Source organism: Xenopus laevis, chromosome 2S (assembly GCF_017654675.1).
Source record: "Xenopus laevis strain J_2021 chromosome 2S, Xenopus_laevis_v10.1, whole genome shotgun sequence".
In the NCBI taxonomy this organism is placed as follows: Eukaryota; Metazoa; Chordata; class Amphibia; order Anura; family Pipidae; genus Xenopus; species Xenopus laevis.
This window is the reverse complement of record NC_054374.1, coordinates 96,304,323-96,330,074: the sequence shown is the minus strand read 5'-3', so window position 1 is coordinate 96,330,074 and position 25,752 is coordinate 96,304,323. Positions and strand designations below refer to the sequence as shown.

Genomic DNA, 25,752 nt, shown 5'->3' with positions numbered 1-25,752 from the left:
CATTTGTGTGACATCACTTCCGCAAACTAAGAGCACAGATAGGTCTGGTGCCTAGGGTGGCATCAAACCTAAATTCACCACTGTAAAAAATAAAGGAATAGCTCTATACAGGGACAACATCCTACGTTTGATTAAAAACAGAACCCTTTATCTTGCTGTTACTTTTAAAGCTGAGACAAGATCTATAACACGGTACGCTTTCTAGCATATTCTATCTTGCTTTTAGTCGAATATGAAAGCTAGATTTTATTGACAAACAAAACTTACAATGTTTTGGAAGCGGAAGGGTGCCTGGCTCCTGATAAAATTTCAGCAAAGAAGATTAGCCAAACAACACAGGCTGGTGTAGCGGGGATCTCCCCTGCACGTTCATGCACATCATGTCTGATGAGGGGGCACGCCCCCGAAACGTTACATCACTTGACGAAATAAACGTGCAGGGGAGATCCCCGCTACACCAGCCTGTGTTGTTTGGCTAATCTTCTTTGCTGATATTTCTGGGAGAGGCGCCGACCCCTCCAGCCAGCACCGGGCAACTATCACCAGGAGAGACCTAGGGGAAATTAGGTAAATTGTTTTGCTCCTGATAAAATTTACCAAGTGTATATGTGATAGGCACATGTGTTATATCTGAGAAAGGGACTGATTTACATCTTGTAAAATAAAAACTGTAAAACACTACTGAATATCTTAGCACTGTATAAAATATAGGAAAATAACAAAAATACGCTTTCTGAACTGAAATATAGAGGCAATGAAAAGTTAAAGTGCCGCAGGTCTCATAAAATGACAGTGAACCAGGAAATTAACACTGTTACCGCCCATCTGTCAAAGCTTGGTTTCAGAGCCACAGGCAAAAGATTGGAAGCTCTGGTATGCAGGCAGATCACATTGCATCTTGTTTTGTTTGGGTTACCATGTTCAATTTTCTTACATATTAGCGACTCAACAGATAACAAGTCTGGCTTTCTGATCAAAGCATCCAGGTTAACAGCTTGGTTGAACATGTAGGTCATGTGCCTGGAGTTTCTAAAGCTGAATGGCTTTAACACAAAAAGGGGTAGAAGGGTTTAAAGGGGTAGAAGGGTTTAAAGTAACAGTTCAGTGTGAAAATAAAAACTGTGTAAATAGATAGTCTGTGCAAAATAAAAAATGTTTCTAATATAGTTAGTTATACTGTGTTTTTGTGTCTCAAAATTGTTACAAAGTATCTTAATTGCTCCTGTTAGCTGTTCTGGGCTCTCTGCTAAAAGCCAATTAAGTGAGAAACTTTGTTTCTTTTTCTGGCTGTTCAGTGCAGAGAAAATAGGGACTTTCCAGTACAAATGAGGGACTGCGGGTTGAGCTGTCAAAAGAGGGACTGTCCCTCCGAAAAAGGGACAGTTGGGAGGTATGCTGTTCACTCCAGCCTTTATACATTACATTTTTGCCTAACTAACTATATTAGAAACATTTTTTATTTTGCACAGCTTATCTATTTACCCAGTTTTTATTTTTACACTGAACAATTCCTTTAAAGGGATACTGTCATGGGAAAAAAATATTTTTTTTCAAAATGCATCAGTTAATAGTGCTGCTCCAACAGTATTCTGCACTGAAATCCATTTCTCAAAAGAGCAAACAGATTTTTTTAGATTTCATTTTGAAATCTGACATGTGGCTAGACATATTGTCAGTTTCTTAGGTGCCCCCAGTCATGTGACTTGTGCTCTGATAAAATTCAGTTACTCTTTACAGCTCTACTGCAAGTTGGAGTGATATCACCCCCTCCCTTTCTCCCCCAGCAGCCCATCAGCAGAACAATGGGAAGGTAACCAGAGAGCAGCTCCCTAACACAAGATAACAGCTGCCTGGTAGATAGCACTCAATAGTAAAAATCCCAGATCCCACTGCGACACATTCAGTTACACGGAGTAGGATAAAGTTCTGGCTCTTTCTGAACGCACATGACTAGACAAAATTACTTGAGATGGCTGCCTACACACCAATATTACTAAAAAAAACTAAAAAAAGTACACTTCCTGGTTCGTGAATGACATTTTATATTGTAGAGTGAATTATCTGCACTGTAAACAGTGTAATTCAGAAATAAAAACGACATCATAAAAATCATGACAGAATCCCTTTGCTGATACTAACCCTCTAATTGGTGTTTAACTACAACTTCCTACATTACCTTATCAGTCAAATAGCCTAATATTAGACAACAGAGTTTTCAAACAAAACAGTCTTCCCTAGCACACACATGATGTATACACACTTCGCCAATTCTGACAACTTGTGGTGCCCCAGCTCTTGATAAACAATAGTTTCAAACATCCTTGTACACGGTACCTCTGGAATTCAACAAGTCAAGGTACAATACTTGGATTTAAAGTAATACTTAAACTTAAAATACTTACTCTAAAAAGAACTGAATTAGTATGCCTAGGTTCCAGATGAATGCTTTTATATATGCTTACAAACATAATCTGCAATCCCTTGACGTAACAAAGTCTATTTAAAAGTGTTCTGAAAACCTGTGTTCCATTTATTCTGGTCTGCACTAGGGACAACAATCCTGCAATGCTGGCTGGTTAATTGTTCATACTAGCTTTACAGTATTACGCAGAAAACAGGGTCGTGGATGCACTTCTAGGTTAAGTAAAGTACAGATAAGTTCAACTGGGCAATTTCATTTTAACACAAGAGGGGGGGGGGATTAATTCTGGTCCTATGCTTTCTTCTTAGTTGAATATCTGTGCAAGTACATATATCATTAAAAGCAAACCCCTCTGTTTTTGAACATATATATACTTGCACAGATATTAAATTACTCAAACTACTTAAATTCATACATAATGTTGTGTCAGCGAGAGCTGGTGTACTTTCGTCAGAGAAGATCTGTTTTTTCTCTAGCGTTACTTTCTTCCTAGCAAACCTTTGTTAATTTACTTATGTTACGTCAGCTTAAATTCAAGTGGATATAAAAAGGTCATATGTATGTATTTAGAAGTGACGTTGGTGAAATTGCTGGAAGTGGCCACATTCATAAAAATGTCCTGGAAGCAAAATCAATAGAATAGAGAAAAAGGCCACGAGCCCACCCGAAAAAAAAGGTGACATGAGCTTCAAATGTTAAAAAAAGTAAAACAAGATATTTTCAACAGTTTCAACTTGTAAACATAATCACGCTTTATAAATATGACAAAACACCAGCGTTTTCTCTTTTTTTTTATTACTTTTTTGGAACGATGTCACTGACATAATAATTGTTGATGAACTATTGAGAGTAATGGACAGCACACCCATTTTAGAAAAATAGTGAATTTATTACAAAAAAGAAGGGTAAAAAATATACAAAAATTAAGTGGATAAAGGATCGTTCGCCTGAGAGAAAATCCAGGCCTGCACCTAGCCCTTGCCTGTTCTTCATTTACCTCCCACTACTATGTTGTGACTGCCCTCGTTCGAGTGTGATCATTTGTTAGCTCGCCTGGATTGTCCCACCACTGAACCAAATAATGACCACATTAACATTTAGAATTATCTTCTCATGTCAATCTTAAACAGGTCTACTAAATTGTTCTAAAACTCTTCTTACCAGATCATCTCACTCCTCGTCTTCCCCACCTCATCCACTCACACCAATCAAAATTAATCCCAATACACAGTATGAAGTGTTTTACTGTAGACTGCATGAATATTAGTAACATTATTAAACATGCAAATGCCTTTTGATCCCAGTTAATAATCTAAGGGGCAGATTCACTAACTTCGAAATTCGAATTTTTTTCATTCGAATCCTTCACTCGAAGTATTTTTTGGGTACTTCGACCATCGAATTGGTTAAATTCGTTCGAATTCGAACTAAATCGAACGAATCGAAGTAAAAATCGTTCGACTATTCGACCATTCGATAGTCGAAGTACTTTCCCTTTAAAAAAAACTTCGACCCCCTACTTCGGCAGATAAAACCTACCGAAGTCAATGTTAGCCTATGGGGAAGGTCCCCATAGGTTTGCTAACCTTTTTTTGATCGAAGCATTTTCCTTCGATCGTTGGATTAAAATCGTTCGAATCGTTCGATTCGAAGGATTTAATCGTTTGATTCGAAGGATTTAATCGTTCGATCGAACGAAAAATCCTTCGATCGATCGATCGCAGGATTAGCGCTAAATCCTTCGACTTCGATATTCGAAGTCGAAGGATTTCAATTCGAGGGTCGAATTTCGAAGTATTTTTAACTTCGAAATTCGACCCTTAGTGAATCTGCCCCTTAATGTTCGATATTGGTGTGAAAATGCATACATTAGCATTTCCACGCTCACACTCTTTGTACGCTAACAGAATCATCTTGTGCCTGTCAGTGTAAATGCATAGATGGATGGAAGTGCAGAAACTCCCCTACAATCCACACATGTTTAGACAACCAATTACTGCAACAGCCTGTAACTGCTGAATAGTTTCACTTCCCACACAGAAAAAAAAAATGAATGGTAGCTGAAACAAGGAACTTTAAAAGGATGTAAAAAGAAAAATACCATTTAGGGTTGAGACACACGGGCAAATTCGGAGAGATTTAGTCTCCTGGCGACTAATCGCCTCTTCTTCTAGGCGACAATCTCCCCAAACTGCCTCCGCGTGTCTTCCCGCCCGCTATAATGAAAAGTCGCCTGCGCTAAAGAACACACGGCGCTTCGTTTTCCGTAGTTGCCTGAAGTTTCCTCATTATAGTGGATAGGAAGACACGCAAAGGCTGACCCTTAGCCATTTGAAAGAAACTGCAGTTCTACACAACTTTCCAATACACATTCATTAAAATCTTCAGTGGTTTCAAGTTCGCAAAGTTTATGAACAAATCACACATTAAAGTACGCGTTTTGTACCCTCCGGCACTTAGTCATAGGTGTCCAAGACACCTATGACTAAGTGCCGGAGGGAACGAAACGCATAAGGTGGGACATGTGGGGTCAGTATGTATCTAAATTTTTAATATGAACTTTAATAAATAAATTATTCTTATTAAATACAAGCCTTGGGACATATATCTTTTGATATAAAAAAAAAATTCTTATTGCCTGCCTTTGGAACCGGGGCATGTCCCTCTGGCTGTAGCAAAAGATATACGGAAATCAGATGCATGGACTCCCAATTATGCAATGATTTGTAAAATAATAGCTGAATATTTACAGAAACAGCACTCTTTTTTTTTTTTATAACAAAATACATACACAGGAACGAGACCTGTTATCCAGAATGCTCGGCACCCTGGGGTTTTCCAGATAATGGATCTTTCCGTAGTTTGGATCTTCATACCATAAGTCCGTTGGAAAATCATCTAAACATAAAATAAACCCCATAGGCTGGGTTTCCATTAAGGCTTATTTACATCTTAGTTTGGATCAAGTACAATGTATTGTTTTATTATTATAGAGAAAAACAAAATCTTTTATAAAAATTTGGATTAATTTATAATGAAGTCTATGAGACAAATCCATTCCGTAAATCGGAGCTTTCTGGATAATGAATCCTATACCTGTACAGCAAAAGGCAAACTTGTACTCAGCACACAACAATTTTAAATTGTAAGGCAAGTGTACAAGCTTAAATACTGTATACTGAATATATTGCAATATATAGACAAACAAATTCTTTATGAACAAACTATAACATGTAAATTTGGCCAGATGCAATAATCCATAGCAATCAATTGAGTATTACCGCTACCTGCTTATCTGTGTGTCAGCACTCCAATAAAGGTGCCATTAGGGACCACATTATCATCAGGATGTATCCTGACGACGGTTCAGAGAGAACAGAAACGCGTTGATGTGGGGTAGTCTGTATAACTCCAATAAAACTTCTATTTCACGATACCCGTGAGTGCTCCTAATTACATCTGTACATGCTCTTTTTGAGGAGCACCCGGGACTTGATGGATTGGTGGTGAGTGCCGGTTAATATAATATAATAATATATACACATATATATATATATATATACACACACACATGCGCACACACACATCAAATATATTAGCATATGTGGACACACATGCAAATAAAGGTGATTTGACTCACTAAAGAGACTTTGGAGTGCGGTTCTGCATGACAAATTAAGTACAACCTTTTTGAACCTGCACCCACAAATACATTGCAAATCCAGATCAGAGGGCAGCTGCCTGAAAGTTTGTGTGTATGTATGTATGTATGTATGTATGTATGTATGTATGTATGTATGTATGTATATATATATATATATATATATATTTATATTTATGGTTCACCTGGTTGGGTCTCTGGGTTGTAAAAAAGAACTCTGAGACCTGCATTAATTCAGGACTAGTGAAAGACGGAGTGTAAAGAGCAAAAAAATGACTAATTGCAGTTGTTTTTGCACTCTGTATGCTGCCTTCCCAAAAGTAAAATGACCTCTGTTGTCTCATACTAGTATAGCCTAACAGCTTACAGATCCCTGAAACAATCTTTACGTTTCATAATGTTTCCCTGAGTAAATCTGGTTTATTGCATTAAAGGGGCTGTTTACCTTAAATTAACTTTCGTATGAAGGTTATATGATGTAGAATTGATATTCTGAGACAATATACAATTGGTTTACAGTTTTTATTATTTGTAGTCTTTTATTCCGTTTGCTGTTTCAGCTAGGGTCCAAACATATACCCATGCGTTGATTAGAAAAAGAGAATGGAATTAGATGGCCTGAAAACAGAGATTTGTAATAAAAAGAAGCAGTAACAATAATTTTGTAGCCTTACAGAACATGTCTTTTAGATGGGGTCAGTGACCCCCCCCCCCATGTGAAAGCTGGAAGGACTGAGAAAATGCAGGCAAATAAAAAAACTATAAAAGAAAAAATGAAGGCTGAAAGGTTGCTTAGAATGTATAGCATGCTAAATGTTTACTTGAGGGTGAATCACCTCAAAGACTTTCTGATACAATAATTTAGCATCAAAAGGGGAGCCAAGGATGTAATAAAAGTGTTAAAGGAGAAGGAAAGGTTAAAACTAAGTAAGCCTTATCAGAAAGGTCCATCTAAATATAACAGTAAACCCCCAAAGTAATGTTGCTCTGAGTCTCCTGTCAAAAGAAACACTGCATTTCTTTCCTTCTTTTCCTACACATGGGCTTCTGTATCAGACTTCCTGCCTTCAGCTTAAACCTCATTGCCCTGGGCAAGAGCATGCTCAGTTTGCTCCTCTCCCCCCACCCCTCCGTTCTCTACTGTAATCTGAGCCCAGAGCAGGGAGAGACTCAGGCAGGAAGTGATGTCACACCACATTAATACTGCAGCTCCTATTCTAAACAAACAGAGAGTTTCTAAAGATTTTTACTCAGGTATGGTAAAATATTCTACAGAATAAATATAGCATTCTAGCTTGCACTATTGCAGCTAATCTATTGGCAATAAAATGCCTCCATAGCTTTCCTTCTCCTTTAAATGCCCTGTGTTTTAAATCAAATGTAGATGGCAAGTTTAAGCATAAGCTGCAAGATGGTGATGCAGAAATCTGATTAACATTGTCAGGCAATACTGCAGGAAACAAACATTTTTGTACATATGTGGAAACTAGACATAAACCACTGTGTGCAAACGCACGCAAAAGACGGTTACATTTCCCCTACAGTAGCGGACTCGCAGTCCTGTATTCAAAACGTAAGTATGATTTCACCAAGTACCTGCTCTGGCCCTGCCATGAATGCTGTATATTCTTTCATACCTACATTATTGCGAATGCAAACAAATGAGTTATGTAGGAGTCAGAATCCATTTAGTGCATGTTTAAAAAAAAAAAAAAAGCCAATGCTTCTCCCCAAGGAACCTTACATTGAAGGATTTCTAGCTTCAGAGAATGAGATAAATACATTTCAAGTGATAAGCCATTTAAATGAAATTGCTAAACATGTCAGGATTTGTCAGTGCAATTTCACCCACACATGAAACGTAATATAGCTCTCATATTGTTGAACGTGTAATTTAGAAGTTTAAAAAAAGGAGAGCGAAAAGCTTTCCACAAAAGTTGTAGCGCAGAACCTAAGCAAATTGCTAATTTATTTCCAGGAAACAGAGTCCCTTTCACTTGTCTTTGTAGTGACAACAATAGAGATGTAAAGCATCTAATGGAAGATTTTTTAAACAGGCACATGTCACAACTCTGAAACAGCTAAACAGAACATCTGAAATGATGGCATGCAATATTTTAACCGCTGAGAGGGCTTTATTATTAAAGCGGTGTAAAGAGCCACTTATTACATAGCATGTCGCTGTGCAATACACTGCATATTTAATATGCTAAGAAGCGGCTGTGAAGCTGCGAGTGAAAGTTGCATAGACACCCACGTGGCAAGTAAAGCTGTGTAAATGCATTATGTCTTACACCAATTTTACTAACTGATTCTGCAGTTGTACAAGGCTTGAACAGCTCTCCTTCTATAAAATCTCTACGGACTTTGGCAAGTCAGACATTGGTATATATTATTACATTGTAATTTTGGAATATGTAATTTCATAAATAGCAAACACAGCAAAATCCGCATGTAGGATTTATATATTTGGGGTTTCATATATACTGTATAGGCAAAACTAATGCTATATAAATATCAATAAACTATGTTTGCTTTTATAAGATGATCTCTGGATTGCCTGCAATGTCTTGCAATAGTACAGTTCATCCACTCCCTTTGTTTGAAGGCTCGGGGCAGCACACCTGGCCTCCCACTATACTGGCAAGTTTATGTTTAATTCAACGGTTTATTCTATAGAAGTCAAAAAGATTTTTTTTTGTTCAGTCATACAGCTACTACCAGACAGCACTCACTTCAAAATCCTGTCACTACTGAACAGTTCCACAGGAAGAAGTATCCATGGACAAATGAAAAGTTGCTTTAACAAGAAACGTATTTCCAATATAAGTTTATCTGCAGTGGTTTTAAAATTATTTATAAATTATTTATAAAGGTAACTGTAATTTAAACCAGTCTGACTTATCTCTGCACTGCAAGAACTGACTTTTGAAACAATGTAGCAAAAGCAAGCTGATTAAACGTCTAGTTCAACTTCCAACACACATTTTTCAGTTTCACTTGTTTTTACTAACAAAAAAATGACTTTTAGGTCTACTTGCTTACAATTTTTTGTACAGCTCTCTAACTCTGAGTTAGTCAGCGACTTTAAGGGGGGGCCACATGGGAACTGTTCGGTGAGTTTGCAATTGATACTCAGCATGCAACTCAGATTCAAAAGCAACAGTTATGACCCCCTCAAGTCACTGTAGGGTTACTGCCTGGTAATCAGTGGAAACCAAGAGAGCTGCAAAGCAGAAAGTAGTGTTCTGGCTATTATGTTAGACATCCAGTCACTACAGCCTTTATAGATTACATTTTTGCCTTATTAACTATATTAGAAACATTTTTTATTTTGCACAGCCTATTTACACAGTTTATTTTTATACTGAACAATTCCTTTAACAGTAACTATATAGTTTATTGGTAAATTCACTTCTCAGCAGCATCACAGGAATATCAGCAATTAATATATTCATTGTTACAGTTCAACACAGAATTTGCTCAACATGATTTCAAAGCAACTTTTGCTGAACATACTTTTTGCATAACGTTCTAATCATACATACGTTTTCTATTATTTCTTGAGCTAATCAGGGAAACTAAGACTACTCCATATTTGGTGAGGCAGATGACATGACCAGTGCATTAATTCCCCTAATGGACTTCTGCTATTAAAAGTCACAACAATGTGGGGAGGTTAGGGGAGTTTATACTTTATTCTAATCATCTGTCTTGCAAGAACCTAACATAGCAAAACATGAGATGTAATAGTAGTTCGCCTTTAACAAAGGTATTCAATCACATTGTTAGTCCAGGCAGCTCCTTATTGAACCGCAAATATGCAGCTGTTACAAGAAAACATACACAGAAGCTATTCAACAGGTACCATAAAATCCAGGTCAAAAGTAACATATTAATGACCCATTATTGCTTCACATGAAGCCTAAATATAACCATGTTGCTAAGAGACCAACACAGTGAAATTCAAACCCCAGATATGGATCATTAGCAAAGTCACTACAATTTGGTTGCCAGAAGTGTATATCTGATTCAAAGTCTGACCTTCTTCAAATGCAGACAGTACAAAGTCACATCTTAGATCATAACCAGAAACTGCTCCCTTCTGGGAGATAATCGTCACTATGTTACAATGGCTGCTATGCAATTTATTAAAGGGCCATTAACACCAACATGAAAAGTATTACTGTGATATGACATACTATGTATTTCTTAGAAGTAGAGGTTAAAAGTATTTAAAGCAGAATTCCTGATTTTGATTGATGTGCCTAACCTAAATATGGCCATACATATACCAAACATGTGGATTTCTTCCCGATATACCCACCTTGAGTGGGCGATATTGGGCTGATCTGATTGTAGACCCAAGAGCCCAACGACTGGATCGCAATGAGCAGAATACAGTGGTCAGAATGAGGACCTAAGGAACAAACCAATGCAGTCTTCTTTCTGACTGTTTTTTTAAACATGCCCAATCAACATCTGGCCCACTTTTGGACAGATATTGATCAGGGAACCCATTGGCCCGTGTATGGGGATCTTAACTGCTGTATTCCACCATTGTCGTGTTTATCTTAACAAATGTGTTTAATGGAGACTTCCATAACACAAAGTAGAAGAGAGTAGAGACCATATGCTTTTTATTAGAATTCCTTATTGCAGGGACTTTCCTACAAGTTTTCCAGCAATAATCACAGCAGTGTGCTAAAGGCATGGCTGATAACAACAGACAGACTGAAGAGGCAACAACAGGTTCAACCAGAATAGTTGGCCAGGGCCCTTACCTCAGCTGCAGAGTTCAGGGGGAGTTCTGGTGCCTGCGTATATAGATTTCTAGTGTTCTGTTATGCAAAAGTCCCGGTTATGCCTCATGGGGATTGGACATGCTGGAGGGGAGGTTCAAACTTCACCCATCCAATACCCTTGTGGCTTAACCAGGACTTAAACTTCATTGACAATCAAAGCAGTTAGAAACAAGATGCATAAGACCTAAAACCCTCCCGGCCCGGGACAACGCTCCCCCCGATGGCGGAGATATATATATATATATATAGATATATAGATTACAGTCCACGAAAGCACGCACAGCAGATGCCATCCAGCGTGTATCAAAAGGATATTTATTGGTGCATGGTGTATCAACACGTTTCGGCTCACCTGGAGCCTTCGTCAGGACGACGATTTTGCGCCATTTACTGTGTATACAGGGGTAGTTTGGAATGGTGTATGTAACTTTGAGAAAGGCTGGGATACAGCCGAAACATTAGTGTATTTTTAATAAAGCAACTATACATTTATAAAACCTGCGAGTGCGGCTTCTACTTGGGAGGATTGTACACATTATCGATGACACGCACCCAGGCAACTAAAGACCTTAAAAATTGAATTTTGAGATATATATATATATATATATATATATATATATATATATATATATATAATTTCTCCAAAAAAGTGCACACTGGGTATCCTTTAAAAAATATTAGCTTTTAATTTACCACATGTTAAAAATTTCAACATTTCGGTCTTTCCGAAGACCTTTCTCAAGACCATGATCATCTTGATTGCAGAGGACCTCTTCTTTCATACAGTGTGACCCAAAACACCACACATTGGCAGGCATTGCCATGTAAAAAGACTGTATTCATCAAGCTTTGTACACATTTTGGCGATCACATACCTTTGTAAATATCCTTAAAGGAGAATTCAACCCTTTAATAAGAAAAAAAACCTAGTCCCCAACCCAGGTAGATCACCCTCCCTCCTCCCCCCAACCTAACTGCCACCCCCCAGGGGGAAATGCTCCATACTTTATACTTACCCATCGGCGCAGATTCTGAGTTCCATGCAGCCATCTTCCAGGTCTTCGTGTCTTCTTCCGGCAATTCTGCAATTTTCTGGAATTTCGGCACATGTGCAGTTGTCGCAAACTGGTTAATTGTTCCGAATGCGCATACGCCAACATGCCGATCTCCCATTCGGCTTGCCGAAGACCCGGAAGATGGCTGCGTAGAACTTCGATGCCAGAATCTGCGCCGAGGGGTAAGTATAAATTATGGGGCATTAACCCGGGGGGGCAGTAAGGAGGCTGGAGGGAGGGGGGGTCTCAGTGAGGTGGGGTGGGAGTACATGTTTTTTGTTAAAGGGTTGAATGCTCCTTTAAAAACTGATGCTTGAAAATTCTATGGAGAAATACAGCATGTTTTTACACATTTTCTTTTCTTTCTGCTGGAATTTGATTTTTTCACGTTGACTTTAATGGATCAGTCACGCAAGGTCTAAAGTGGTGTAAAATATCAATATCATTCGGCAATTTGGGCAGTGTAAAATAAAACAAACAACTTGGTAAATTTACTGTGTATTTTAAACAGCTTTTTACATATTCTACAGGCTCTACAGGCTCTTGTGGGATATTTCACTGCGATAAAAATGCTTGACTGCAGGTGACAAATCTCCCGAAAATGCCTTTCCACTGGCGATAACTGAATTTGCTGGTGGTAAAACATATACATTGAAAACTTGACTGAAGTTTCCTACCAAGGCAATTTCAGGTGACTTTGGAAGAATGAAGTGATGCGTTGCTATTACCATCAGTGATTTCAGTTATTGCCGGTGGAGAGACATTTTTGAGAGATTTGTCGCGATTGGCCCTAAGTCTGTTCATGTACTTAAGGGAGCCAAAAACAAGTAACAACTCTTTCGAGGTCCGGACTGAGAATTAAAATAGGCCCTGGAATTTCAGGTACACAGAGGCCCAATCAGCCCACACAGAGGCCCACGCAGCCCCCACCAGCCCACTAAATACTGACTTTCTATGGCACCTTATAGCAGCCCCTCTGGCATTTGCCAGAACCCAAAGTTTGCCAGTCCAGGCCTGACTCTTTCCTATGCACTACTGATAAGTCGTGCCCTTACCAATTGGTTATGCAGCATTATAGTTCTACAGGTATGGAAGCCACAGAAAGCACTGGACAGTAACAGAGTTTACAGAGTTATTATCCAGAGGGCAGCACTAATGAAGCCTAATAGATAAAATGTAAACAAAAACAGTTCTGTTTAGAAGAAAATGTGATCAAAGGTTTAAATATGAAGGTAGATTTGTAATGAAAAACAAACCACTGTAAGTCTAAATACATTTTATTCTGTATAGCATTGTCTCAGCTCCACCCACTCAAGCTCATTTTCCAAACATTTTTAGCAACAGCACGAATTCTCCATGGTATCAAACAACCCACTCAAAAAAAAAAAAAAATTAGCCTCATTTGTCGCACAGAACAGCAGTCTGCCAGCAACTCTGTAAAGTGGAAAAATTATAGCCGTTTGTACCAGTTGTGTGCTGAACTGTTTGAGTATTTGTTGCTGCATTGTGTAACAAAACAAAAATCCTTGGTCACAGATTAAACACCAAAAACTCCACTTTCACTTTCCATTTCATCTAATACATGATTGCTTCAAAAGTGAATAGAAAAACTATAATTTTGCCTAATGGAAGAAATTGTAATTCTAAGCCACCGAATATAACAGATAAAGTGCAAACCTGTGAAAAAAAACACAAGGCTTACTTCTACATAGTTTCAAGAGACAGAACCAGCAGTGCAGAGAGGGACAGACAGAGACAGGGTAAGGATCCATTATCCAGAAATCCGTTATCCATAAAGCTCTAGATTACGGAAAGGCCATCTCCCATAGACTCCACTATAATCAAATAATTCAAATTTTTTAAAAAAGGATTTCCTTTTCTCTAATAATAAAACAGAACCTTGTACATAATAGAAACTAAGACACAGTTAATCCTTATAGAAAACAAAACTGGCTTATTTAATGTTTACAGGATTTTCTAGTAGACTTTAGGTATGAAGATCCAAATTATTATCCCAAGCATTCTGGATAACAGGTCTGTACTGCTTTTTGAACTAAAGTTATATTTACAAATAATCACTGAAAAATTTTAATGCCTATACTGTATACTGGAAAGTCACATACGCTACATTTTCCTTCTTGAACACAATTTCAAAAATGTTCATAGCTCCCATGCATGAACATCTGCCATTTAGTTGTTATGAGAATAACTCACATTTTCTCAGATTCCAATTGGAATTTAATCTAACACTTTTACGCATGCATGCTTAAAAGTGCAGAATTAAAAACCCTCATTCAATCAAAATGTACTATCAGTGTATTTACATAAATATTTAGAAGCAACTAGTGACTTTAGTTGCACCTGCACTGCGCAACTGAACTTTGGATTTTTATGTATGTGCTTCCTTGTGTATAGAGCTTATAGAGCCTTGCGGCAAGCACCTAGCCACAGAAACAGCCACAAACAGCAATTCACTTTACATACTACACACACAAGATACATTTTCAGTGAAAAACACAAGCAGTGTATTTATGAAACAATTACATTATTAACCATCATTTCTAAAAGTTTATGTTGAAGGTGCCAAAGTTATGAAAAAAAAACCTTGTTAATGGGCCAATGCACTGAGATTTTTGAAGTGTTTATGGTGTTAACATATCCTCCAGACCCATGACGCAGAGGTTCTGGATGAAGATACATTAAAACATCTTTTAAGGTTAGATGTGTGGCTTGGCTGGTTTAGCCTTAAATTCCACCCAAACCACAAACTAAACAGCACTTTAATTATCCATTTCCTTTTCTTAACTGCAACCATTGCAGGATTACTAAACATAACATAAAACACGGGAAACCTGTTCAACTACCCTGCACCCAGCTTAATAAAAGGACTCACCAGACCCCAGCTAAATGCATTGTCCAACCGGCCTTCTTAAATTGCAAGAAAGTACATTTGTCACAAAATGACAATTTAGTCTCTAGTAATTCCAGTATGCAGGTAGTCTATATTTTTTATGTTTTTTTAAACACTTTCAATTATTTTTGAAGTTATTTCTAAAACATAAATGCAATTAAAAGTAGTGTTTGTTTATCCCTTTCTGTTCTCTGGGTCTGACTGCTCCCCTTCGTTTTTTCAGGCAGGACAGAATTCGCAGCGAAATGCAAAATGTTGCGTTTCACGTGCCGTAATCTGCAGCATCTGCTTGCACCGGAGCAGAAACTATACTTCCATTTGCAGGCAGAGCAGCAGGGAACAGATTCTCAGCATGATTTTCTCCAAAAGCCGAAATCCACAATTGCCTGGCCCTAGCCTACAACAATGTAGCAGAAGTTCTCCAGGTTTGTTAATTAGGCAGTTTCAAAAATTGTTTCAGGAGTCAGAGACAGTAGTACAGAGAATATAATCAGGCTAATAGATACTGATTTTATAGTAACATTTACAAATAACTTTAAAACATTTATTATATAATTACAAAGCAACACATTATCCACACTGCATTTCAAATACAGGAATGGGATACATTAATCAAAAGCGTATTTGGTTTATTTAATGTTTATATGATTTTCTAGAAGAATTAAGGTATGAAGATCTAAATTATGGAAAGATCTGTTTTCCAGGAAAAACTCAGGTTCTGATCATTATGGATAACAGGTCTCATAACTGTACACCTTACTCAACAAAACTTATTTGAAGAAAAAATAATTTGCAAAAGGTCTGTGGGGGCTTATAAGGAATATTACTGGGGCAATAATTACACATCTGTCTCTATAAAATGCAATGCCACACGCAGGGGCGTAACTATAGAGGAAGCAGACCCTGCGGTTGCAGGGGGGCCCAGGAGTGTAGAGGGCCCAGTGAGACCCTAATTAATTAGCAATTTTAATATATCTTGGTAAAATAGGCCAACTTATAAATATTTTGGGGCCCTAAAATGAATTTGCTATGGGGCCCAGTAACAACTAGTTACGCCACTGGCCACACGCAGCTATTATGGGCGTTTTGGTGGCTGTGATTTTTTAATAGCTTGTTGGAATGACCATTGCCTGCTATGGTATTCACTGCAAGATTCACTGTAATCGGGTGTCAACAAATATCTCTGTGTATAAATGATTCTGCAGATTTAAAAATGTGCATATAGTTTTTCAGGGTGCTGACAAATTTAACCCCATTGCCTACTATGCTCCTAAAAGCTCTTGAGCAATCCTCTTTCAGGAATTGTCAGCAATGTGCACACTGTTATGAAAGATGAAAAACTTCATCAAAAGGAAAAATTCACTAAACTGTAGTGCAATCTTTTCATCTGTTTCACCATCATTTTTTTCTCTTTTATATCTTACAATTGTTTATATACGATTCATTTGTAATTTATTTGTAGGTTCCTTAATCTAATATCTGTTATTTTAACTGCAAGCAACATACGGACCCTGTGAATCTGGCAGATTCCATCATGAGCTGGCAATGTGCAATTAATAACTGACAAACAGCATGGCCGAGTCGTTGGCACACTACCCAGTGATGATCTGTTGACCCACAAGTGCACCGGCAAGGTCCAGGAGGATGTAATATAAATTCAATCATGGGGACAGACAAGCAAGTTACCCAGTGTCGCCCTACGTGATATTGTTAGCTCTGCTGTGGTGCAAAGGCCAAGATTACACAGAGCAATTTTCTATTAAACGTCATGAGAATATTCACAAAGACGTAAATGACAAAGGGAGATTAGTAGCTACTACCAGCAAGAGGCTACAATACAATATATGTTTCATTGTTTCCTGTGGGTGCATTACCAACTACTTTCCTCATATATAATTAAACCTATTAATAGCAGCTACTAATCCTCCTGTATGACATAAGGCAAAGGACAGACAGGAGATTTAAGCACTGTGTGAATGTCTGTAGAAGTGTCCTGCAGTGTGCAGAGCATAAATGCAGCACCTTCTGATTGAGTGGCAGTTGAACACTTGCCATGATATTGGGTGGTGTAGGAGAACTCAAAATTTGCACTAATGTTCTGATCCTCACCTTAAAGGGGTTGTTCACACTCAAACACTTTTATCAGTTCACACTCAAACACTTTTATCAGTTCAGTTTCAGATTGTTTACCTGAAATAAAGACTTATTCTAATCACTTTATATTTTCTATTTGTTTTCTAATATTGAAGAGTAAAGTTTCATTTTCACCATCTAAAGCAGCACAGTGAGGGGGGGTCGCCGACTCTTTAACTGTTTTAAATTGATACATTTGTTATCTTTGTCCCTGCTGAGCAGAATCCCTGAGTTTCATTAAAGGCAGCTCTTAGAATTGATACAAAAGTTGCCAATATTACAAAGATACTACTGAAAAATGTATCAACTAATTGTATCAACTAAACGTAGCAAATTGTAACAGTTGAGAATGCTCCTGGATTACTGAGCTGCTAGACTGAAACACGAGACACAAACATTAAACTTACATTTTGGGAAAACGGTAAAAAAGAAAAGATGACATAACCGATGACATGCAAAAGTGCTGTAAAATGTAAAAAGCACATCAGACATCTGAACCATGTATTGCAATGCATCAACTATAGAAGCAGAGTGTTCCTTTGCTGAAACCAACTGTAACATGTAATAATTTGAATGCTCCTGCGGATTGTTTTCTTCAATTCTGAGTTCAAATATGCAACTTTCCACCTAAACCCTTCTACAGCATCCACCCTCTCCCTATATTATGCACTAAGCAAAACTAAGCTTTAAGGGATTGTTCGCATATAAGTTAACTTTTAGTATGATGTAGAGAGAGATATTCTGAGACAATTTGCAACTGGTTTTGATTTTTTATTAATTTGTGGTTTTTGAGTTATTTATTCAGCAGCTCTCCAGTTTGCAATTGGTATTTCATCAGCAATCTAGTTGATAGGGTCCTACATGCAACCATGCAGCGATTTGAATAAGAGGCTGGAAAAGGAGAGGACCTGCATAGAAAGACGAGTAATAAAAAGTAGCAATAACAATAAATTTGCAGTCTTACAGAGCATTTGTCAGGGTAATTTAAAAGCTGGAAAGAGTCAGAAGAAGGTGGCAAATAATTCAGCAACTATATTAAATAAATAATGAAGACCAATTGAAACATTTTATCCCAGAAAGTCTAGAAATGTGGTGTAAAAGTATAAACAATTTATCACTGGAATTGGAAGTTTCTCCTGTTCCTTTTGCATTCAAAGAGCTTTAGTTGCAAAACTGATAAGGGAAATAATATTTCAAAATGAGACCATTGTATAAAGATGCAGAAATTTGGGATTACAAAGTGGCTGATTGAAAGGCAGCAGTAGCTGGCACAACTGTGCAATATATAAAAAAAACACAAGAGCAGTAAAACTATTTCTACTGACTGAACAGTTTCTTTCATATTGTTCCTGTATATAATTAAAAATAACATTTGTTTAAAGCAATAACCCCCATTATGTAATAAAAGGCACACAGTTTTCCAAGGTTCAGTAACCCATAGCAACCAATAAGATGTTTGTTTATGTAAATCAGAAAACCTGCTGTTTGGTTGCTATGTGTGATTAGACCTGTAGTAGACTTTTCACCTTTTATTATATAACCTCATAAAGAAATTATGCAATTAGGTATACATTGTAAGTCTGGCTTTACCTACACCAGGTTTAGGTGAACATTCGGTTTCCATACAATGCAGTTTCTGGAACCCTCAGCATCAATGTACTAGCTGTATTGTGTTAAGTGGTAATCCAGATACATCTTATAGGGTGCATGGACATACATAAGGCATCAATTTCAAACATTTTAGTATAAAAAATCATGTATTTAACAAACTACTCTAAAACACAAAAAAATATATTTCTCAAGTGTAAAAACCACAAAAAAAATGTAATACAAAACTTCTCCATCTGAAAGCTGGCACAGTCATGTAGAAGTCATTGGAAGCTCTCCATAGTATAACATCTATTTTTGCTTTGAGCTTTTAGAGTTTTTTGGGGGGTTTTCCATTTGTTATTGCATGAAATGTTTATATCCAGACCTTTTAATAAATAAGCAGAGATTCATGCTTTTTTAAAATCTGACTTTAGTCGTGGTTGAAAAATTCTAAAACTACACAAATTCAAGTTTTGATGAATAGGCCTCCCAGATCAAATTCGGTCATATATTCATTTTGTCCTAATGGTCCTGATATAAAGGGTCAGTTCAGCTATAACATATCAGTTTACTCATGATCGCATTGCCTAGCGGTGGGGGAAAAGAATGTATATTAGAGAAAGACAAAGAGGTTAAGTACCTTGAAGCAACCCTTGTCGCAACAGGCCTAAATGCTAAGTATCATAACTACATGGTGAACTAGATAGTAGGTATATAGAATTCTCATCAGATGCCCAGCCTATAATAATTTAATTACAACCAGCTTTCCACAACAGACAGTTTTATGAATACCTAAAGAGATCAGATTTTACTCCTTAAAAAATGGAAAAATATTTTTAAACCTCTCACAACAATATTTAACCAAACTATTAAGCTGTTTATGCAAAAAATGGAACACTGTGGGAAAGAACTGCTAGAAGATTATGCAATAGTTATCACTGCCAAAACACTAAAAGAAATTTGGTTTCTGTAGTCAATCCCATAATAAATTGTTGTGGGGGGAGGGACTAACAACGATCTCAGATTAGACCCGGAATATGATTCTGGCATTGATACAGTTTAGTGTGCAATGAGACTTGTAACTAAATTATCATGACAATCTACTGTATATTATATCATATATAATACACAAAATCCGTGAATATCTTGTAAATTATATCCTTATAAACGGTGAGTAGTGATGTCATCAGTTATAAACGGTGAGTAGTGATGTAATTTCTGTCACATGACTCACTAAAATTTGTGTATTATAATTAATAAAGTACGCCCAGTTGTAAAATATGAGGATATTATAAGTTACCTCGGAGTTCCATGACCTGTATAAAAACACTCGGCCTTCGGCCTCGTGTTTTTATATGGTCATGAAACTCCTCGGGAACTTATATTTTACAAGAGGGGGTATTTTATTCACTATATATGAAAGTGTGCTGCAACATTGAACCAAGCATTCCACTAAAGTTCTGTACATCAGTAAGTATATTTCTTAAAGAAAGGGACAGTCACATTTAATTAATGCACTTTTACCCTGCATGACAATGTGTTTACTTCACAAGCTCTAAAAGTTATTTAAATAAGCTACTATTTAGAGACTGCCAATTAAGTGTCAAAGGGCTCAAATTTGTATACGAGTTAACAGAAAAACTTTAAAAAACCTTAACCTGTTGTATCAAGTGATAAATCGGACATGTAATAAATGTACATTACTGCACAGATTGTAAACTGAGTGCAGCCCTTCTAGCTGAATTGTCTAGAAGTGTACCCAAGTTTTCAAATGATTTGGAACATAGCATAGAATACAGTAGCTTCAGTCTATAGTATGTTTTACCTTTTTGGTTACATAGTTACATAGTTAAATCAAGTTGAAAAAAGACAAGGTCCATCAAGTTCAGCCCCTCCAAATAAAAACCTAGCATCCATACACACACCCTACTTATATCTATACTAACTATAGAGTTTAGTATGACAATAGCCTTTGATATTCTGTCTATCCAAGAAATCATCCAAGCCTCTCTTAAAGGCATTAACTGAATCAGCCATCACAGCATCACCCGGCAGTGCATTCCACAACCTCACTGTCCTCACTGTGAATAACCACCTACGTTGCTTCAAATGAAAAGTTCTTTTCTTCTAGTGTGAAGGGGTGGCCTCTGGTACGGTGATCCTCTTTATGGGTAAAAAGGTCCCCTGCTATTTGTCTATAATGTACTTGTGTACATTGTGGTGATTTGTCCCTTTAGATAGTTCTTTCACAAATTAGTTTTTTTTGGTCTGTAAATAAAATCATACTCTACCTGTTTTAACTGCCTTCTACTACACAATGGCACCAAGCTGTTATGAGTACAGGGGAACCCCATTATCCAGAAAAGCTCTGAATTACGGAGAGGCCGCCTCTCATAGACACTTTTATCCAAATAATCCAGATTTTTCAAAAAAAAAAAAAAATTTCCTTTTTCTCTGTGATAATGAAACAGTATATTGTACATGATTCCAACTAAGATAAAATTAATCCTTATTGGAAGCAGAATCAGCCTATTGGGTTTACATAATTTTGTAGTAGACTAAAGGCAGGATGATCCAAATTACAAAAAAGAACCATTATCCGGAAAGCCTCAGGTCCTGAGCATTCTGGATAATAGGTCCCATACCTGTATAACTATTTTCAATTTTGTACAGGATCTGCTCATCACTGCATACACTAGGCAGATGTATATAAATATGCAGATGTGTTTCACAACAAAATTCACCCGAAGGTGTACATACAGACACAGTACCTGACTGTACTCAAGACTGAGTGCAAGGCAGTGAATTACAGTTTTCAGACCTTTTTCTTAATTTTCCTCAGTCCTTTCCTTCAAAGGAGCTTATATTCTAAAGTGCCTATTCCATTCTCACACACACTAGAGGCAAACTTCTGCCTGTACATTTTTGGAGTGTGGGAGAAAACTGACATTAGGGGAAAAAAAGTGTCTCTGGTGGAGGATGAAACTCAAAGCCTCGGTTATGCAAGACAGCAGTGCCTAACCACTGAGCCACAACACTGCTGAATATTTCTAGGGGGAAAAGCAGTTTTGTATGATTTGTTACTAGTTTGTCTTTCATTTTAAATGTCAGATATCTAACAATATACTCTGGCCTGTAAGCTTCCAGAAACAGGCCCTGTGATTTTCTTTTGGTTTGTATCTATGTTAATAAACTCCCTCCCATCCATTCCATATTGTATACACTGCAGGTAGTGTTATACCTATAAAGATTATGATACATAAATTAACCATAAAAAATTTATAGATTTTAAACATTTGAGGTTTACCTGGTTTTCCAAATATATGTTTTTTTAAAGTAATAAACTACCCAATATGGTTGCCTTGCAAAGGACTAGGAGATTGACATTAAGAGGTCCCAAAACACAATTTTTCCACAGTGAAAACATGTCATTCAAAGCAAACTTCCAATATGGATTAATTAAACTAACATTTCAGTGGTTTCAAAGAGCTGGAATAAAACAGATTGCTGTTACAATGTTTCAAGGGTCAAACCAAGTGAACAGAAAGGGATAAACAACCATTGCTTCAATTGCAATTATATTTTCAAATATCTTGAAAAACCTTTTATTCATTTTTATTGGAATGTTGCTTTTTGTTGTTTTTGGGTGGAGGACCACTTTTTAGTTAAAGGGTTGGTTCACCTTTTAGTTCACTTTTCGTATGTTATAAAATGGCCAATTCTAAGCAACGTTTCAATTGGTCTTCATAATTTACTTTTTATAGTCTTTTTTTAATTGTTTGCCTCTATCTTCTGGCTTTTTCTAGCTTTTACATGGGGGCTCTGTAAGTAAAGTAAATATATTGTTATTGTTACTTTTAATTACTCATCTTTCTATTCAGACCTCTCCTTTTTATATTCCAGTCTCTTATTCAAATCAGTGCATGGTTGCTGGGGTAATTTGGACCCTAGCAACCAGACTGCTAAAATTGAAAACTGAAGAGCTACTGAATAAAAAGCCAAATAACTTAAAAACCACAAATAATAAACAATGAAAACCACTTGCTAATGGTCTCAGAATATCCCTTTCAACATCATACTACAAGTTCATTTCAAAGTGAACAACCCCTTCAAAGCAAAATGAATCACAAGAGGACTGCCTGAAACAAGTGTACTTTTCAGTTCAGATGATAATTAGCTCCCTTAAAATAATAATGATGATGATAATGACAATAATCAAGGGCTGCTACCACTTGCCTTAAGCATTCACTGTTATTAATAAAGCCATTCAGTACTATTAAAGTAACTAAGCGCAATGACTACTTTGAAGGGATATCCAACACTATAACGGTTATTGAACTACCATTCTCAGCATCCACCATAGAGGTGTCTATGCTTGTACACTAATGTAGGCATTTTAATTCCAATTCAACAGAATGTAAGTAATGTAAATTTAAAGGGATCTTTCCATAATGTAGAGAACAACATTACTAAAGGTTTCCTCTGTCCAAAAAAACTGTTTTTGCACAATGACAGCAAACTTTCCAGTATACATTATTTAAAACATTTTAATTGTTTTTATCTGTAAATCTAATTGCTATTTTAATATGTCTGTCTGTTTAAATTCTTTACGCTCCTGGCTCTGACTCTTGAACCAATTGTGCAAGCCAGCTTATTTTAAAAAACCTAGAGGCAGACCGACGCTTGGTATTTTGTTTAAAGAATCAGAACAAGGGAACAGAAAGGGACAGGCAAATAGATATTGCTTTCAACTGCAAATATAATTCTAACTTTTAAACCACTGAAAATGTGTAATAAATTTATGTTGGAAAGTTGATTAGAATTATTTATTTTTGGATTCAGCACCCCTTAATGGGGTGGTTCACCTTTAAGTTAACGTTTAGTATGTTACACATACCTCCCAACTGTCCCATTTTTAGAGGGACAGTCCCTCTTTTGACAGCTCAACCAGCAGTCCTGGCTTTGTACTGCAAAAAACAGACTTTCTCTGCACTGAACAGCCAGAAAAAGAAACAAAGTTTGTAACTTAATTGGCTTTTGGCAGAGATCCCAGAACAGCCTCCAGGTGCAAATAAGATACTTTATAACAATTTAGAGATAAGCAAATAAGTAATTGTAACAATATAAGATAACAGGTCCCTTGGGGAAAGTTAGAATCACAGCTTAAAGGGCAATTCACCTTCATAAGCAAAACTGTAAAAAAAACACTGAAATATGTTCAAACTTTCATAACCTGCCAAATTTTGTATAATGAACATGGTAATTAGGGGGTGTGGCCACAGAAATGAGCGTGGTCAAAACATTTTTGTCCCTCTTTTTATTTTCCAAATGTTGGGAGGTATGTATTACAGAATGGCTAATACTTAGCAACTTTTCAATTGTTCTTCATTGTTTCTTTTATTTTTTATAATTTTAATTATTTGCCTTCTTCTTCTGACTCTAACCAGCTTTCCCTGACCCCATCTAAAAACAAGTGTTCTGTAAAGCTACAAATGTATTGTTACTGCTACGTTATTGCTCATGTTTTTATTCGGGCCTCTCCTATTCATATTCCAGTCTCTTATTCAAATCAATGCATGGTTGCTAGGGTAAACATGGTTGCTGAAATTGCAAACTGGAGGCCAAATAACTCAAAAACCACAAATAATAAGAACATGAAAACCAATTGCAAATTGACTCAGAATATCCCTCTCTACGTCATACTAAAAGTAAACTCAAAGGTGAACAACCCCATTTAGGTTACTCTGCACATTAAACCACCTAATAGGATTGTTTGGCAATCAACATGGGTTTATGTTCCGTTTTCATGGAGTACAAAGTACAGTGTTATTATGAAGAATTTTTTGTTTAAATAGGACACTATGCTGTATTTTGGAGTTTTCTGAATAATGGGATTTTGTATATCAACTTGGAATTTTACAGAACTGAAACCCTAAATGTGGAGCACTGTGGGAAGGGGAGCAAAGGTACAGATCATACACTTGCCTGGGCCATGTCTCTTCTCTGATGCCCATAAAAGTAATGTGAAATAGAGCTCAGGAGGAAACTGAAGCATGATAACGTCACACTGATCGACCAATAACCTGCATGCCCAAGACCCCCAACATGCCAAGTGGGTTTGTGTGTAGCCTGAGTGTCATTACTTCCCTCCCAGCCCTTGTTGTCATTCCTCTGTCACTCACCTCCAGGGTCCGGATCTCTTGCTGTGTGAGGTCGTTCGAGGCGGCGCACTGTGTGCGGAGCCCCCGCAGGTTGGACAGGGACATGTCGATGATGCTCTGGATGAGCTCGCACTGTTGTCGGGCGGCCAGGGCCAGTCTGCTCTCCCCCTGCTGCTGCTTCGTCTCTACCATCTTCCCATCTCTATCCATCTCCTCGGCATCGGGAACCGTGCAAATGGGGGAAAATGTCTTCGTAAAATAAATAGCTCGAATTTTTAAAAAGAGTTGCCGGAAGAAAAAAAAAAAAAGAGTGCAAAAGTGACGATGTGCACGATTAAAAGATAGCTAGAAGGAATATGTACAAAATGTTGGGTGGAGGTTTAGAAATTGAAGAAGAAAAAAAGTCCCCCGTGGTCTCTCTCCAGCGTCTTCAGATATAGAAATAGGCACAAATCAAGCAATGAGATTAGAAATGCAAGGAGGGCGGTGCGACCAGCAAGTTGTGGAAATAAAGAGACGCGGCCAAAGTATTAGTCTGACAGCAGCAATAGCAGCAGCGCCACTGACTACTCACTGCTCACTTCCCCCTCCCTGGGCTTCTTAATATCAGCCAGTGCTCAGGTCACATGTGGGGCATTGTGGGGCTTGTAGTCTTGTCTCTGAATGCCGCTGGGTGATACTGCGGAGGTTGCTGCATCTCAGCAGTGCTTCTGTAGAGGGGGGATATATGAAGCTAAGGCAGTGAGCTGCTGTGGGAAAGGGGCAGGGAGTCAGGCGTGCTGGAGGAGGGGAGGGGGAGAGAGGGCAGGTATGGCTGCTGGGGGAAGGGGTGGCTAAGCAGCAGCAGTTTACTCACCCCAGGCCACTAGCCGTGTACAAAGGAAGGCAGGCTGTGAGCTAGGGAAGTGACAAATAAAGGAGGGGGGTTATATGCTGCCTTATTTAATCACATCTAACCTTTTGTTTTGTTCTTATAACAGGCTCTGCAAACCAGTGGATACTGAACACAGACAG

General features: G+C 37.5%; 1 protein-coding gene across 5 annotated transcripts in view; it reads right to left on the bottom strand.

The window, feature by feature from the left end:
• ksr1.S (kinase suppressor of ras 1 S homeolog) overlaps positions 1 to 25,587 on the bottom strand; it is a 109,433-nt gene extending 83,846 nt beyond the window's left edge. For 2 of the 5 annotated variants that reach the window (XM_041584138.1, XM_041584137.1), the window contains exon 1: positions 24,760 to 25,585. In XM_041584138.1, coding sequence (XP_041440072.1) covers positions 24,760 to 24,948 — 189 coding nt within the window. In that variant the 5' untranslated portion in view covers positions 24,949 to 25,585. Of the gene's footprint in view, positions 1 to 24,759 lie in introns of all 5 variants that reach the window. The other 3 variants (XM_041584136.1, XM_041584139.1, XM_041584140.1) reach the window with 3 other exon arrangements.
• Positions 25,588 to 25,752: the final 165 nt, after the last annotated feature.